The sequence below is a fragment of the Sitophilus oryzae genome, unplaced genomic scaffold, assembly GCF_002938485.1.
Source record: "Sitophilus oryzae breed Bouriz unplaced genomic scaffold, Soryzae_2.0 scaffold_1307_pilon_pilon, whole genome shotgun sequence".
Taxonomy (NCBI): Eukaryota; Metazoa; Arthropoda; class Insecta; order Coleoptera; family Curculionidae; genus Sitophilus; species Sitophilus oryzae.
In genome coordinates this window covers 3,506,602-3,523,139 of record NW_022145957.1, presented here as the reverse complement: position 1 = coordinate 3,523,139, position 16,538 = coordinate 3,506,602, and the positions used below count along the sequence as shown (strand labels likewise).

The 16,538-nt window shown below is 32.9% G+C and overlaps 1 protein-coding gene across 3 annotated transcripts in view; it reads right to left on the bottom strand.

The window, feature by feature from the left end:
• LOC115874952 (contactin-associated protein-like 5) overlaps nucleotides 1-16,538 on the bottom strand; it is a 166,932-nt gene that overhangs the window by 71,507 nt on the left and 78,887 nt on the right. For all 3 annotated transcript variants that reach the window (XM_030890260.1, XM_030890261.1, XM_030890262.1), the window contains exons 14-17: nucleotides 15,111-15,290; nucleotides 14,942-15,054; nucleotides 13,406-13,510; nucleotides 159-332 (exon numbers count right to left, since the gene is read on the bottom strand). In XM_030890260.1, coding sequence (XP_030746120.1) covers nucleotides 159-332; nucleotides 13,406-13,510; nucleotides 14,942-15,054; nucleotides 15,111-15,290 — 572 coding nt within the window. The remainder of the gene's footprint in view (nucleotides 1-158; nucleotides 333-13,405; nucleotides 13,511-14,941; nucleotides 15,055-15,110; nucleotides 15,291-16,538) is intronic.

Genomic DNA, 16,538 nt, shown 5'->3' with positions numbered 1-16,538 from the left:
ACATGTTACATTACAACGCTCGGCTGAAGTCAATCTCCACCTTAACAAATCACATATAGAGCTCCACTGAGGCTTGGTCTAAGTAACTTGAGGACTCTCCAAACTACCGGGAGTAGATTGCTGAGTACTGAATAAGCTATAGTTATTGTAGTGCTTACCACTGGTAAGAGCTACCATAAAACTGGGATAATTAGGCCGAATTGGAGGTTGATAGAGTAATATGGCTTTTTTTCCAGTAGTTCTAAAGGAAAATGCCAAGTCACCTTTCCTCCATCCCGGAACTTCTATGTATGATTGGCTCGTGGTAAAAGTTACTACATATCGTTGAGTGTCTAAAAGGATTTTTTAAAATAAAAGGTATACCATTCACAAAAATACGTCTTTAAGCATATCTTTAATTGGAGCAGAAATTGTAAATATCAATCTGTACATGATTTACACAAAGTTTAAAATAGACACTCTCTTTTAATATGAATTCAAAGTAGCAAAAATTTGAAGTAGTTCATAGTAATAAAAGATTAAATGTACCAAAAAATAGAGTACGCCACCACAATATCATTAAACGTTTTTTCTGCGTAAAAAGTCAGCTTTGCACAAATGGTTTTATGTATGGATCAGAACTATATATTGATGATTTGTTGCTCGAATTAAAATTGATATTCATGCAAGTGTTATGCCCAACAGCTAACTCAAATGAAAATTAAATCACCCATAATGATGGGCGTAAAATAAATATCACCCATACACTCATATTTCAGTAATATTGCCATATTAAATTGGGAATTAACCCGCATAAGGCCGCCATTTTGGAATGTAATATTATAATAATATATAGTAAGGTATACAGGGTGAGTCTTAAATAAGCGCAAATATTTTCAGGAGTGACCTCAGGAACCCAGGAACACATCTATGAGGTTTTTTTTTCGCAAAAAAGATGTTGAAAATCGTGCATTTTCTTTTAAATTTCCAAATTTTTTAAAAATTTTCGAAAACTTTTTAGAACTGCCTGTTCACCGCAAATTTTCCCACGGTCTAATTTCTTAATCTCTGATACATACATATTACATACATACTGCCATTACTCGCTGACGAGTATTTGACACGAATCAGAAGATGGTTACGCAAGGCGTTTTCTTTCATGAGCTTTTCTGTGACTGAAAAGCCCGATACGTGATGTTATCTGCCTACCGCACTCCGGATATTCAAAAATCTCATTGCTTTGTTGCCTCTTTACTTTTTGGTTGTCGCTCTTAACTGAGTTTACAATTCTTCTCCATTGAGTTCTATTGTGAGCTGCTTCTTCCCACTCATTCTGCATATTAATCCCCTTTAAGTTGTCGTGGAAAATGTCCTTGTACCTTTTGAGTTGTCCACCTTGTATCTTTTGAGTTGTCCGGCCTCCTCTTACCGTTTACAAGCTCACCGTAAACCAGACATTTTGGTATTGCGGTTTTCTTGCATTCTGCATACGTGACCAGCCATCTTAAGCGGGAATTTATAACCATGACTTCAATACTCTCGCAGTTAGCTTTTTCAAGGACCGATACCTTTGAGACATGATGGAACCATCGGATTCTTAAGAGTTGTTTAAATTTTTAAATTTTTCATGTGTCGGCGGCACGGCACCCAGGTTTCGCTCCCATATAACATGGTGGAGATTATAATTGCTCGATACACTGCAAGTTTCGTTTTTGTACTCAAGACATGATTATAGAAAATCCTGTCTTTTAATTTCCAGAATGCTCTTAAGGCGCTGCTAATCCTGTGCTGAATTTCAGAGTCAATATTGGCATTTCCCGAAATCAAACTGCCGAGTTAATTGAATTCCGCTACATATTCTAATAGTTCTTCTCGGATTTTTATAGCATTGTTGTGATCTTCCGGGGGAGTGTACATTATTTTGGTTTTGTCGATGTTTAGCTTAAGGCCCAGACTCTCGTATGCCCAGGTATATGTGTTCAACATTTCTTGTAATTGGTGTAACGTCTTTGCAACTAGAGCGCAGTCATCAGCGTATTGAAGAGTCTTTTTACGTTGAACAGGCCGCCATCGTATCTATAGCTAATGCCCAATCCTCTCTCCTTCAGTTTGCTGTCCACTATAATGGAGAGCGCTGCCATGAATATGTTGAACAGGAGAGGCGCTAAGACACATCCCTGCCTGTATTATGTATTTGTTAGGAAGGGATTGCTCAGTGATCCATGATGGTGACACTCTTGACTTGTAGTTGTTATAGAGGCTTTTCCACACTGTAAGAAATTTGTTGGGTACTCCAAACTTTTTCATAATTGCCCAAAATGTATCTCTGTTCACAGAGTCGAAGGATTTTGTTAGGTCTTATGAATGCAACATAAAGTTTAGACTGCTGCTCTGTTACTTTTTCGTGTGGTTGGTAAGAATTTTTCCTTCGATAGCCAATAGTGAAATTGCCCGATAATTTCCGCAGTCTGATGCACTTCCTTTGTTCTTAAATATATTTATTTATAATCTCTGATATTACCATGGTTACGGCACTAAAAGGAATGCAACATTGCCACTTCCTAAATGACCTATATTTCTAATATCCATATATATTTTTTTCCCTTTCTTGGGTATGAGGTTTTTTTTTTATTAATTGAAAATGGAAACTTTTTTTTTATTATGCGACGTTTAGCCTCATCATGGTGGGCTTTCTCAGGCACTTTATTCTTGAAGCCGCAGCTGCCTATTATATAGTATAGAAGAATGTAAGTGAATTCACTTACATTCTTCTATATAGACTGGTGGTAGCAAGTCTATATAGCGCTTCAAGAATAAAATGCGGCAAGAATAATATGCGGCTTCAAGAATAAAGTGCCTGAGAAAGCCCACCATGATGAGGCGAAATGTCGCATAATAAAAAAAAAAAGTTTCCATTTTCAATTAATAAAAAAAACCTCATACCCAAGAAAGGAAAAAAATATATATATATGGATATAATTCTAAAGGTTTAAGAAAAAGAAAAAAAAATAAACTCTTATATTTCTAATTATTCATATGAATGCAAATATATGCAATTAACAAGTTGCTGAAAAGGGGTGAAAAATTCAGAAAATGAGTGAACAAAATACCCTGTTTTATAAAGCGCAGAAATTCTACTTGTGCCATTATGATTAATTTATCTATTTCAGTATTCACATAATAAATAACTCTAGAATAAAACACCAATAATATGGGCCCTTAACCGGTTTTAAGTTTAATTATAAGTTTATGGCTTTGGTACTAGCATACATCTCTACCTTTAAATTTCCCTCTATATTTTTCGAAAACTTTTTAGAACTGCCTGTTTACCGGAAATTTTCCCACGGTCTAATTTCTTAATATCTGATATTACCATGGTTACGGCACTAAAAGGGGTGCAACATTGCCACTTCCTAAATTACCTATATTTCTAATTATTCATCTGGGAAAATGCAATTAACAATTAAAAATTGCTGAAAAGGGCTGACAAATTCAGAAAACGTATGAATTAAATATCCTGTATTATAAAGTGTAGAAATACTAGTTGTGTCATTATGATTAATTTATCTATTTGTCTAATAATATTTATCTAATAACTCTAGAATAAAACACACCTCTTTAACCAGTTTTAAATTTAATTATTAATACCTTTAATAACGAACACATAATACATGTGTTTTGAGTGTAATATATTATTTTTGTTCGATTTTTAGTGTCTGACCTTGTCATCACAAGCCAATCTCTATCCAATATTTTTCTGAGAGTTTGCGTCTATTAAAATAATGTGTTTGGAATTTAAAATTATCTACCTATACACCTCCATGTGGTATTGTGTGTACTCCACATGCAATGTATTGCAATTTTTCAAATGAGAAAATAATGAGGTTAACAAAATTAAAAACGATTTATTTTAAAATTTAAATAAATTTTACATTGTTTTGTTATTCTGTCAAGTGATTACTGTCAAGTAAATGTCAGTTTTAGAGCAGGACATTCTTATTAGAGATCGATAGTTATGATTATTGCGTACAGTATTATAAAAACTACATTTCAACAGCATGTCACAATATAAAAACTATAAATATTAACAAACTGTATCAAGCCACGTTATTTCATTTGCACGATTTCAAACCATAAAGTGTTATCGACAGGAATTTTTTAATTTAGTAATCAAAATATAATAATTTTAATTCAATAAATTCGGCCCGACCCTACCGCCTACAGTGCCCCTGGCGTAAAGCAAATTAAACCGGTAAAACAGCTGAAGTAACAGAATGTTTTGAAATTGTTGTGTTTACTAGTTTCAAAATGTTTTTAAGTTGATATAATTCATTTTTATTTATAGTTTAAAGAAAAAAAAATTGCTTTAACGAAGATTGCCTTCCCAAGTAGATACATCAGTCAAGAAAAAAATAAGCCAACAAAAGCAAACTTTTACCATATATACCGAAATAAAACAGGTAGGATAATCTTAAAGAAGGAAGGAAGATTTTACAAAGATATATTTTGTTAGTAAATGATTGGAATATATTGATTTTCCATATTTTGTGTTGGTTTGGGTTGGATACAGATAAGGCAGGACTTGCACGTTAAGAATATAATAAATAATAACTTAACAGCATAATCTCCTATTTAAATATCAGATAAGTTTTTTCTATTTATTGTGTGGGATAGCAGTATTACTGGCGAACATCATTAAATGTGTTTCTTTTATTGAGATCTATCAGCCCTAAAAATATTTCTACTTATTTAAGACTTACCCTGTATATTTAAATTTACTGTCTAGTTTTGCAACAGATTGGTTGTGAACCAATGTAAATTAACATCTATAGCTCTAACGTATCTTGATTCGATTTTTTCGATCATTCAGTATATATGTGTAAATTATTATCGTATAATATTGTGTTAATACAAAGGTCGACTAAAGCAAGTAGCATATACTTGCATATGCAGTTCGATTATAAAGAGAATGATTAAATTGACGGTAATAATTTAATAGCCTTAGAATTGATTTATATAATGGAGTGGCTTTAAACAGCCTTATTATACATAATATATAGTCGTTACTGTAACCGCCTTAAAAATTTCACAGAACAATTCCAATGGCTTAGTCATCATTCACTTAAGTAAAAAGGAAATTTTACATTTATTTTAATAGACAGACATGTTCAACCATAGATCGTCTAAAGACCTTTAAGATAGATATATTTAAATGTGATAAAGCTTCATTCAGAACTTCAGTGGAATAAATTAGTAGTTTCAATTAGCCGTAGAAGTTTGTTCACGTAGTAAGTCAGTTGGTAGTAATTTTCAGTTATTGGAAAAAGTTAATAAACTTTTGACTTTTCCACTAATTATACTTGAAAGTTTGCGAGGAACGTCATTTTGGCCTTTGATTATCACCCTTCAAAAAAAATGTTTGGTTAGAAATTAAAAGTTTATTGTTTTATAAGCTAAATATTATGCTTTCTCTATGGATACAACAGACTACCGCAGGCTCTTGCTAGGATTTTTTAATTTTAATTGTGTTTTTATATAGACATTGTGAATGATCGTAAACTAAAAAGTATAAAATGAAATTGAAAAATCTAATTTATTCCACTAATCGGGAGGTCCTGAATGAAGCTTAAGCTTTAAACTAATTGGCATAATTTATAAACGTGCAAATAAATAATTGAAAAATAAATTACGAGTTGATGGCATTTGAAAAATAACAGCGATTTTTATTATTATACAATTTGGCAAGACCGATTAATGCCTAGCGTATACACTTGCAGTTTTATCTGCGGTTTTGTTTGTTTTAATCAAAGACATTATAAATATAGACCGAACATCTCATTCATAAATACTCGTTGGTAGTGTATCAAACATTCCAATGTGTCAAACAAGGACAGAAGAGACAGAGAAGTCTAAAATTTCCGACCCCGGCAACTAGGCCCATTTGGATTGTTCTCATGGCCAGTGGCGTATCGTTTTTTGGAACGAATTTAATTAGTAAAGTAAAAGTAAAGTAATTAGTAAAATTTTTACTCCATATTAATATACTACATTAACACTTTTTCATCAGATGAGTTTTGTTATAAGGTCTAATATAATAATATAATTAATATCCCACATATACTTATGTTGAAACGTTAGTAGGTAGTTTTCGAAAATCGCTCCAACGTCGATTTTCAATTTAAACTTTCAGTTAATTCTATATAAACTTTGAGTTACTTTTGAATATTTACAGGGTGACTCAGGCTTCCGAAACAGATATATATTAGGTTTGTGGTTTTCAATTTCTTTTCAGAATATGGAGGCAATAGTAAAGCACATTTTAGACATTTTTGTAAACATAGGTGGCCGGAACATATTTTCAAACTAAAGTTGTAGAATTGTCATTAAATTTCCATTCCAGAAATACCTAGGGTTGCCACCTGTCCTTTTTTGAAAAGGACAGTCCTTTTTTGAAATAACTTGTATTTTTGACTTTTTTTTACTTAAAAAGTCATTTTTATTTACGTATTTTCCCTGAGAAAATTACCAATAGCAAACAGAAATATTATTTTCGTCCAAATTTAATTAGAGATGTTAGAAAACTTATAAATACATTTTTCTTGTTTAGAATAGGCAATATTATTTAGAACTTTCCGTTTAATCTCAAATGATAGTTTAGGTTTTAGTTTTACCTTTTTTGATTTTAAAAAGAAATTTTCAAAATTAGTAATTAGTAACGATTTAGTTAGTTCGCAATCGAGAGCTTCCTGAGAAGTACTCTGTGTAATAGTTGTTTAATCTTGTATTACTAATAACTTCCTATACCTAGAATCAATATTTAATGAGAAAATTATGTTTTTTTTTGAAAATATAAGACAAGATTTGGCTTTCGGTCTTCTTCTTGTATTATGATGGCTCTGACACGAGGCAATTGCCTTTTAGTCTTTCAATAGAAGGCATTTATCATTAAAAGTATCAAATCTGTGTGCTACAGTATGAGATTCCTGTCACATAATAATGAATATTACGTTTATTTACAAATCCATTACTTTTAAAGGTAGCTTCATCAGATAATCAAATTTTAGTTAAATGTCTCAATTTTCATGAACTGTATTAAGCATACGTATTGCGGTTTGCATCACCCTGTATGTTGACAAAAATATTTTGAAAATGTGCGTTACAATGGCCCCATCTTATGTAAAAAAATTGAAATAAAAATCACAAACCAAAAACGTAATAGGTAAAATGCTTTTTTGGAGGGTCACTCTGTATATAGGTATGTATAAAACTAGTAGCCTAAGAATTATTTACAGTTCGTCCCATTCTAAAAAAAAAAGTAAACACACCGTACAAATAACTCTAGGAAGAGGTATTTGTACGGTGGTAAAAAATTGTCTAAACAAGGCCGAAGGGGCAGATATAATAAAGCAATAAAATGTAAAAAGGGTCGGGTAAACACCTTTGTTTATTTGTTGAGCAATATTCCTTTAGAATATCGTATATAATGACCAAAATATGACGCAATATTAAGAAAAAAATGTCACTTTCTGGCTAATAGTAAAGTTTCAAGTGCAACGTCATAGATAAATGAAACAAGTTTGGTTTGGAAAGTGCCCATAAGGACAATGTAAACACTATTTGGCGCTATTCTTGCAGCGGTCGCGACCCAAAACTTTTGAAAATTTCGGAGCGGTTCGGCTTTTTCCGGAATTATATCGCCAAATATTGTTTATTCAAATTTAATATTATTTTCGTTTAATTTTATAAATAAAATACAGTGTGTTGCATACAAGAAACTTTATTTTATATAAGGACGCATGTATGAAATACCTATGAAACACTGGAAACCGACGTTATGCCACTATCCACGATGGTTTTTGCAGTTCACAGCACAGCTTTTTAAGTTTTTAATGCCACTTTTTCACAATTATTACCGGTTGGAGTAAATAAAACTTGAATTAAACTCATAAGATAGCAATAATTACTTTGAAAATGGATGCTATAAACACTTTTCGGAATTTCTTTAATGAGAGCGGTTTAGATTTTAAAAAATTGTCTAAACAAGGCCGAAGGGGCAGATATAATAAAGCAATAAAATGTAAAAAGGGTCGGGTAAACACCTTTGTTTATTTGTTGAGCAAAATTCCTTTAGAATATCGTATATAATGACCAAAATATGACGCAATATTAAGAAAAAAAATGTCACTTTCTGGCTAATAGTAAAGTTTCAAGTGCAACGTTTATATTCAAATTTGTTATGATCTACAACAGTTAGGTAGTAATTGAGACGAATTATAATTTAATCACCGGCTACTACGTTCTTGTTTTAATAGATCAAAATTCAACAAATATAATTAGAAATTATTTTAATTGTGAGAGGCTCCCTTGTGGGACGCCTATGTACAATTACGGCGGAAATATAATATGTTAAAACAATATCTACCTGTGAAAAGACATTTGGATAATTTGAGCTTATGTTTCCACACACTTGACACTGTCGTACCATATTGAAATATCGCAGATTCAAAAGTACGTTAAACAAAACAAAAACTACTGAAAAACACTGAAAAGATCAGTTCGGACTTGATTCCGACTTCAAACACACCGTAAGCTAAACGTAGTATGCTATAACTGACCAATGGCCGTCGCGAGGGGTGGTGGGACGGACGGCTCATTTCATTCTGGAAGACTAGCAGTGACGTTGCCAATAGTTCTAGACGTTTCAGCACATTAAACAGTAAACATGTCCTTTAATAGTAACGCATATATCCTCTGGTTAATAACATATTATTACGCTTGCTTCTTTAAAAATAAACTATTAATTTAATTAAGAAATTGAGATTTATTGATATCCGGTGCAGGTTTTAAAGTCACCTTTTCTGCAATTCAAACTAAGTAGATAGGCGCAAATTTGATATGTGGCAATGTCGCCTTCTCTATCTCAGTTGGTTTTTACAGTACGTAGTCAACCTCCGATAGTTTGATCGGTTTAAAATGCACAATGTGATATCTGTTCTTCCTAAATCTATGGTTTTAATGTATTTTCCTTTTTACGTATATTTATTTATATCATTAATTTAATAGGACTATTTCTTATTCTAAATTTCGCAAGTAAAATTAGTATCCCATCAAAAATATAGAATGTAAGAAAATGTCTCGCAACAAATATTCTTTCACTATAAAAAGTGGTGAGATCTCATGTAAAACCAAGTCAGTTTATTTTATTTAGTTTCTCTTTAAACTCCTATTCCACAATTTTCTTATAAATTGTTATTATCAATATTAGACATCTTTATTTCTGTAATAATTATGGCAATTATCTTGGCAATTGCACAGCACCATAATTATAAAAGAATAATCTAGCATATCGATGAATCTAAACAGTGCCCTTAAGAATCAAGTTTTTTAATTAGTATAGAATATCATACCGTGCAGTTGCCACATTATCTGGGGGCACGGCAGTAGAGCACAGCCGTACCATCATTTTTGCGAAGGTATTAGCGGCACTTTTGACCATCCTGTAACTTCGTTGTGGATAAAGCAAGAATATTAATTTTCACTACACATGAAGACATACTATAGCTGGCTAGGTTACCAAAATATCTAGTAATTATACCTCATAGTTTATGATTTATCGCTTGTCAAATTTCTTTAATTTCGACATTGACTCACTGACAGATCATCCAAATTCTAGGGTACATCTAGATGTGTCACAAACTTCAAATTTCGAATTTTAGGTAGTTTTAAGCTTATAATAGAAGGAAAAAACGAAAAATCTGGAAATATCCATATGGATTAAAAGTTAGCTATCTAGCCGCTACCGGTAGCTGACTTTCCAGTCAGGAAAAAGGTAATAAACTAGAATTAATCGAAGCGGTCTCTTTTGATTTTATTTGTATATCAAGGGGCCAACAAATCTTTTTTTTTTCAAATTCAAGGATTATGAATTTTTTCTAGTCAAACTTCTTTAACTTTGCCAGTGACTCACTCGCCGTAACCAAAATTCTAAGTTACTTCTAGATGCGATACTAACTTCAAATTTTGAATTTTAGGTAGCTTTAAGCTTATAACCAAAGGAAAAATGTCATACACTGTCAAATATCACAGTTATTGGTAAAAACTACATTTTTTTCTATGGGCCACCCTGTCCTAGTAGTATATTTCATTGTTTATGCCCTTTCTTTTCAATAGTTTTATTTAAATTTACCCAAAATATATATAAATTATAATACTTTACTTAACTAAAAAATCTTATCGTACTGTTATCTCTATTGGTTGGTATTTTCGTGCCGTTTATGTTATATAATGGTTTCTCTATTATAGATGCTGAGTTCAGGCTCATGCCAGGCCTTCTCAGAAACTGTTCTGTTTCGTCTACTCAAAGAGACATGATCCTGGGGTAGTATTTTCAAATGTACTCGAATTTTCTCGCATGCGATCTAAATCGAGCGAAAAAAATCGTACACGAATTTAAAAACCTATTTTTGAACGCCCTTCGAAAATTTACTCGTATACGCGTAAAACTGCTGGCGGCAACGCCGCAAATTCGTACATGTTTGGTGACCAAAAAGAAGAAGAGACCGTATTTGCCAGAGTTTGTGACATATAACATAATCTAACCTTAAATTATTTGCTTAGTTTTGTCAAGTTTTGTTGTGTTGTTTATGTTATGGATTTTTAAATAATTTCTTTTCTATAATTCCATACATCCATTATTATTTTACAAAAAAGAGTGCAAAATTGAATGTTGTAATGGATCAAGAAAAATATAAGAAAGAAGGGTTTGTTTCTGCAAAACAAAAAACAGAAATAAATTGCATTATTCATATTTCTTGCTAAATCCCACTGATAACTCCCACTTGCAAAAAACCTTAATGTGGTTAAAACCTGCAAATAATATACTTAAATATAAAGTTATTAAAAGAATTTTAACTAAAAAAAGCATTCGAGGAGCATTGTCTTAAACACTTTATAGCGTGTATTATTTACCTATTGTAGGTACTTACTTTTCTTAATAGTAAGGTGAGGTTCCAAAAGACCTATTAACTTATAGGCCACAGGTTTTGTTAATCTATATAATTTAACAAATTGATTATCAGACAATTCAAAGGGGTTGAACAATGGACGGTAGATTCTATCCCCTCTATTCGCCAAGATTTCAGCTTCTTCCAAAGCATTTAAAATATTTCTTTCAATAAGAAAATTTAGTCCAGCCATTTTTCAAAATCGTTGAAAATAAATAACTTATTAATCGCAATTCACAATAAGCAATAAACAAAAACAGAAAAATAGGTTAGAATCGCAATAATCGCATACGAAGTTTCACGTTCGAATGGTGTATACCCACTTCAACCACCGCATACGAAAATAGTTGTGCACGAAGCCCTCGAAACTATTCGAAAATACAGTTTTCTGATTTTCATGCGAAGTTTACCAACTTTCGTACACGACTTAGCGTGGACTTATCTCCGCATGGTTTCGAAAATACGACCCCTGATATCGTCCTCGTCTTTATGCCGTCGGCCAAGGTACCGCCGTTGTTTCCTGAAATTAATTTATCGAGTAGCTCTTCTATTACGATATTGACTAGTAACAGGCTTAAGAGGTCGCCTTACTTCACTTCTCTATTTAGTTTAATTTTACGGGATGTTTCTTGGCCGACTTTAATTATTGTTGATGCCATATGCAACGTCTCCATTATGTATGTGGTCATATGATTGTCGACTCCCATTCTATCGAAGCCCACGGTACACACTGTTCTGTGACACCGTGTCGAACGCCTTACAGATACCACGCTGAACGATTTATCCTGCTCGGTTCTAGACCTGATGTAGTGGTCTAGAAGTAGGTCATTCGCTAGGGTTCTATCGATCTGCGTAAATCCCCTCTGGCCTGCATTCAGCTCAATACTGTTTTTGAGTTTTGTGCTTATTATTCTATGCATTAAGCGTTGCCCGGTCAACCCAGTTGGTGAGAGACCCTCTGTCCCATCTTTGGGTACTAGGACGGTACGAAGCAGCTTACAGTTGGAAGGCTGGACGTTCCTGAGTAGTATGGCCGACATTACTACCGCCCAGTGGCTTGCCGGAATGTTCTTTGCCTGTTGCACCTCACCTTAGCCTTCTCCACGTCGCGCAACGTCTGTTATTGACGGAAAGGTATCTTCGACGTCGTCTATCGATGGTGTTACTGGTGATTCGTTCAGGGCCCGACCAGACAGGATTAGTTCAGCCAGCATCGACTTATCCTTTTTGAAGAGATCCTGGGCCTTCTTATGTGCACTGGCACGCGAATCCACGTGAAGCTCCATAGTTTTTCGCTGTTTATCTCTAGTTGTTAGGGCGATTTGTTTTCTTGCTGTCTGTAGGTGTAATTTCGGCTAGCCAGGTGTCGCGTCGATTGATTCTCTCAGTGCGGGATTCCCAACTCTGAACTGAAACAACTGAATTCGGGGTTTTCCGGTATTGGCTCTTCGATATTGGTGAGCTAAGAGCGGTTCGGAAATGCATCGTCATAGGGCGCGTCAGTGGTTCTCTCAGAAAGTTTTCTCAGAAAGGATCAGTGCTGCCAGTCGGAGTTTTGCTATCTGATGTCGTGCTGTTGCTGATTATCTGTATTTTGGGCGGGTTTGGACCTGTTTCTGGCTCCAGAGTAAAATATGCCGTTTCATTTGGGCTGTTGTTCGGCCGTGGCGTAAACGCTGACGTTGTCGCTCCGTGATGGCGTTGTAGGAGGCGTCGAGATTCCGCTAGCGTTCCCACTATGTTTTGGGACAGATGGCTGACAAGGATCATTTCATTCCTCGTTCAAGCGGCACATGATGGTCTTGGCGGCTCTACTCTGGAGTAGCTCTGGACAGCTCTGATGGTGATCTGCGCCTGTGTCTGGAAAGGTAGTTTTCTTCTTCTTTTGCAACAGAAGGGATTTTGCTATCGCGGTGAAGCCACTAGCTTTAGAGAAGATTATAGAATTGTAAAAGATTATATTAAAAAAACTATCGTTCTGTTATTTCATGGCAAGGATATGAAATCTATTGAGACGGACTGCTCATTCACGGCATTTAGAGGCCGCATGAGATCGGTTATCTCGTAAGTAAGCGTCCAGTTAGCCACTTGCAAAATCGGTAGACGATTCTATCGCTCAGGACCGCGATTAGAATTCCGCGTAAACAAAGTAGTCGTACCATGTTAACCTTAGTAACAAATAGAAGACGATAACTCAACATTAAACTTATAAATTTTATATTAATAATGGTGTATATTTTATCGCATTTCGGATAAAACTGTCAAAAGCTTTATTTTGATTTACAGCACCTTACTAAGCTACAGGGTGTACCATTTAAAAAATAAAGTGTATACCAATAACCAGTATGTGACATGTGACAGCATAGGTATGGGATTTCTGGTAATACTCAATAAAACTTCACTAAAACCCTACAATTACTTACTAGTTTCCACACACTCTAATGGGCCTAAAGTAATTCGTCCCAAAGCATCTTCTGGAAGATCTGGCTGTTGTAAAAATACCATTTCCGTAATACCCAGTGTATTCGCTGAAATAACAAAAATGACATAATTTAAAATAAAATATACCCCATTTTGTCCATATAATTGAATTGCGAGGTCTTAAATGCATGTCATATTTGAATAAAAATGCATTTTTAATGAATTAGTGTATTACATGCACCTGAAGCCTTAATTAAAAAGACTGAGGAAGAAGCATTTCAATAAAACTAGCGAGACCGTGAAGAGGTTTCACTATGGTAGACTTAAATTCCGGGTTTAGCAGGAGCGTTCGATTTCTTAACATTATTTAATATAAATAAGAATGCTTTAGTAATATACTTGCTTTGCTTTAAGTTAAACAATTACAAAAATAATACTAATTAAAATTAACAAAAAAATTGTGTTAGAAATAAATAAGAAATTAATTATTTAATACAAGAAATTGTAGAAGTTTTATGAGTAAGCATAAAATTTTCTTATCCTAATTATTTTTATCAGTAGTTAATAAATATTAAAATAAAAATATATTTAGTTAATTCTAAACGAAATTCTTAAATTAATTATTTTGTTTTTCCTGAAACACAAGGTGAGTCTTAAATAAGTGCAAATATTTTAGAGATAGTATATTTTGACCAAACCAGAAACACATCTAAACAGTTTGTTTTTAGGAAAAGATCCAGTGGTCAAAATCAAAAAATTTAATCAAAAATTATTTTTGAAGTGAAACTTCTTTACGCGCGCTGTGAGTGAAAATTCAAGGCCGTGACACACAAGCTAGCGCGAGACGCAAATCAAAAATATTGATATTTTAATACAAATTTTGTGAAACTGAATCAAATTATTTATTAATTTTTAATGTATTACTTTTCCAACATTTCAAACGACACTTTTTTAAAGATGTCATGGAAATCTTTCAATTTAATGGGTGTTAGTAAGAACTTTCACTTCAAAAATGCGCACATAGTGTACACACATTTTTTTATTTTCAAAGAAAAATTTAGGTTATTTTGGACTTGTTTGAAAAACGGATAGAGAAAATGGTTCTTTTATTGAGATCCACCAGCTCTGAAAATATTTGCACTTATTTAAGACTTACCATGTATATGTCTACTTATTCAAACTTTATTAATATTGAAATATTGTTCCATTATTTTTTATGGTTTCGTTTGGAAGCATGCTGTGCAAGTGATTATTTTTGAAGTCTCTTTTTAATATTCGCAGTAATCGCATTATAATTCAAGTCTAGATAAAGGTCTTTCCAGATAATACAATTTAAAAGAGATACAATGAAATAATCACAGGAAGAGCACCAAAAACGTTAAAATTCAAATCTTTTGGAAGAATAGTAAAGCATACGGAAGAATGTTTCAAAATTGATACATTGGCGTAGCTTCAGTCTTTAATATATAAATATAAAAAGAATATTTGACTCTTTCCTTAGTTTTTTTATTCGATAACCAATGAAAATGTTTAATCACCTGTTGTATAGTATCCATCATCCGTATTCCATTTATCATCATTTACGTCATCGCAATTACACCACTGGGCAGGATTTTCACATTTTCGACCAATAGAACAAGGACACGTACCTCTTGAATGAATACCTTTTTAAAATCAGGTTTTTGTACATGTAGTTAAATATGTTACCTTTTCACATCGCCAATATAATCTACAGTCTCATTAGCTGACGAAATAAACCAGGACGCAGAGTGCAATTCTAATGGTGCCTTTAAGCAATCATATTTAATATATTGGCTGCAGTTCAGAGAATGGGAGACAAGTTCTTGAAGCATTTCCGCATTGAATTCTCGATATTTTATATTAAAACTGTAAAATATTTATTAGTATAATTTTTCAATGAATTTTACTGAAAATTACTTTACAAAATGTGGTTGATTATAATTAAATCTTGTTAAGAATAAATTAAATAGTGTTTAACTTAAAGAATATATCAGAAGAATATTTACAAAACTAGAGATGAGCAACAAATATCAAACTGCGATTCAATCGCAGCGATTTTAAAATCGCAATCGCAACCCACGATTGACTCTCATAAGGAACTGCGACTGCGATTTTTTCTATTTGCGGGTTTCAATTTAGGTAACCAATATTACTATAGTTGTGATTTGTGATTTTCTTGCGATTTGCGATTTTGTTGAGATTGTGATTTTGTAAACTAGAACCGTGATAACCTTCTATCTGCTAGTTTGAATTTTTAGGAGTTGGGATTTGCGATTTTGTTGCGAACGTAATTTTGTGGTCCATTGAAGCATTTTATAGTAAACTGCGATTGTAGCAAAGTCAAGGGTGGTTTGACTCTATAACTTTTTTATTTCATTTTCTAATAAAAAAATGAGATTTGGTATGTAAGCATATGACATAAATTAGGATTAATTGACGTATTCAATTCGTTTCGACCACTTCCTGTTTCACCGGAAATGACTACAACTCTTGATTTTTAAATGGCACCCTCGGTATTTTTTTACTTTATTGGATAGAAAATGACACTCTGAATAGAATGCCTAGGACAATATTTAAATATTAAAATCGCAATCGCAGGTTACAGTCGCAGCGATTTAAAAATCGCAATCACAGTTTCAATTGCGGTTGGAGTATCGCAGTTTTGTTCATCTCTATACAAAACATCATTGAATTTTTTAATGAAATTATTAATCAAGATTTTTCAAAGCTTTTTTTTACACTTTTCGTTATTTTATATGAAAACAGAGTAAGAAATAACCATATTAAATAATCTACAAATGTACAAATTATAAAAATAAATTCAATCATTGGATAATGGTAGGCATTCCATATTTCGAGAAATTAGATCACTGAATATAACATTTGTGTTTGAAATATGACATCGAATATTGGAAACCTAAATATTTCAATTCTTTCAATTCGATCCTTTCTATTTGGGTAATAATTCGATTCTCAATATTATTCAATTGTAAAAATCAATCGCTTTTCTCTGCTTTAACTAGTTCCGATCAATATCTGCAACTTTATATCAGAACTATCTTCAATAATAATCTCTCAGCTTTTCTAAATTTTCTCGAATGCCGTTGTCTATTG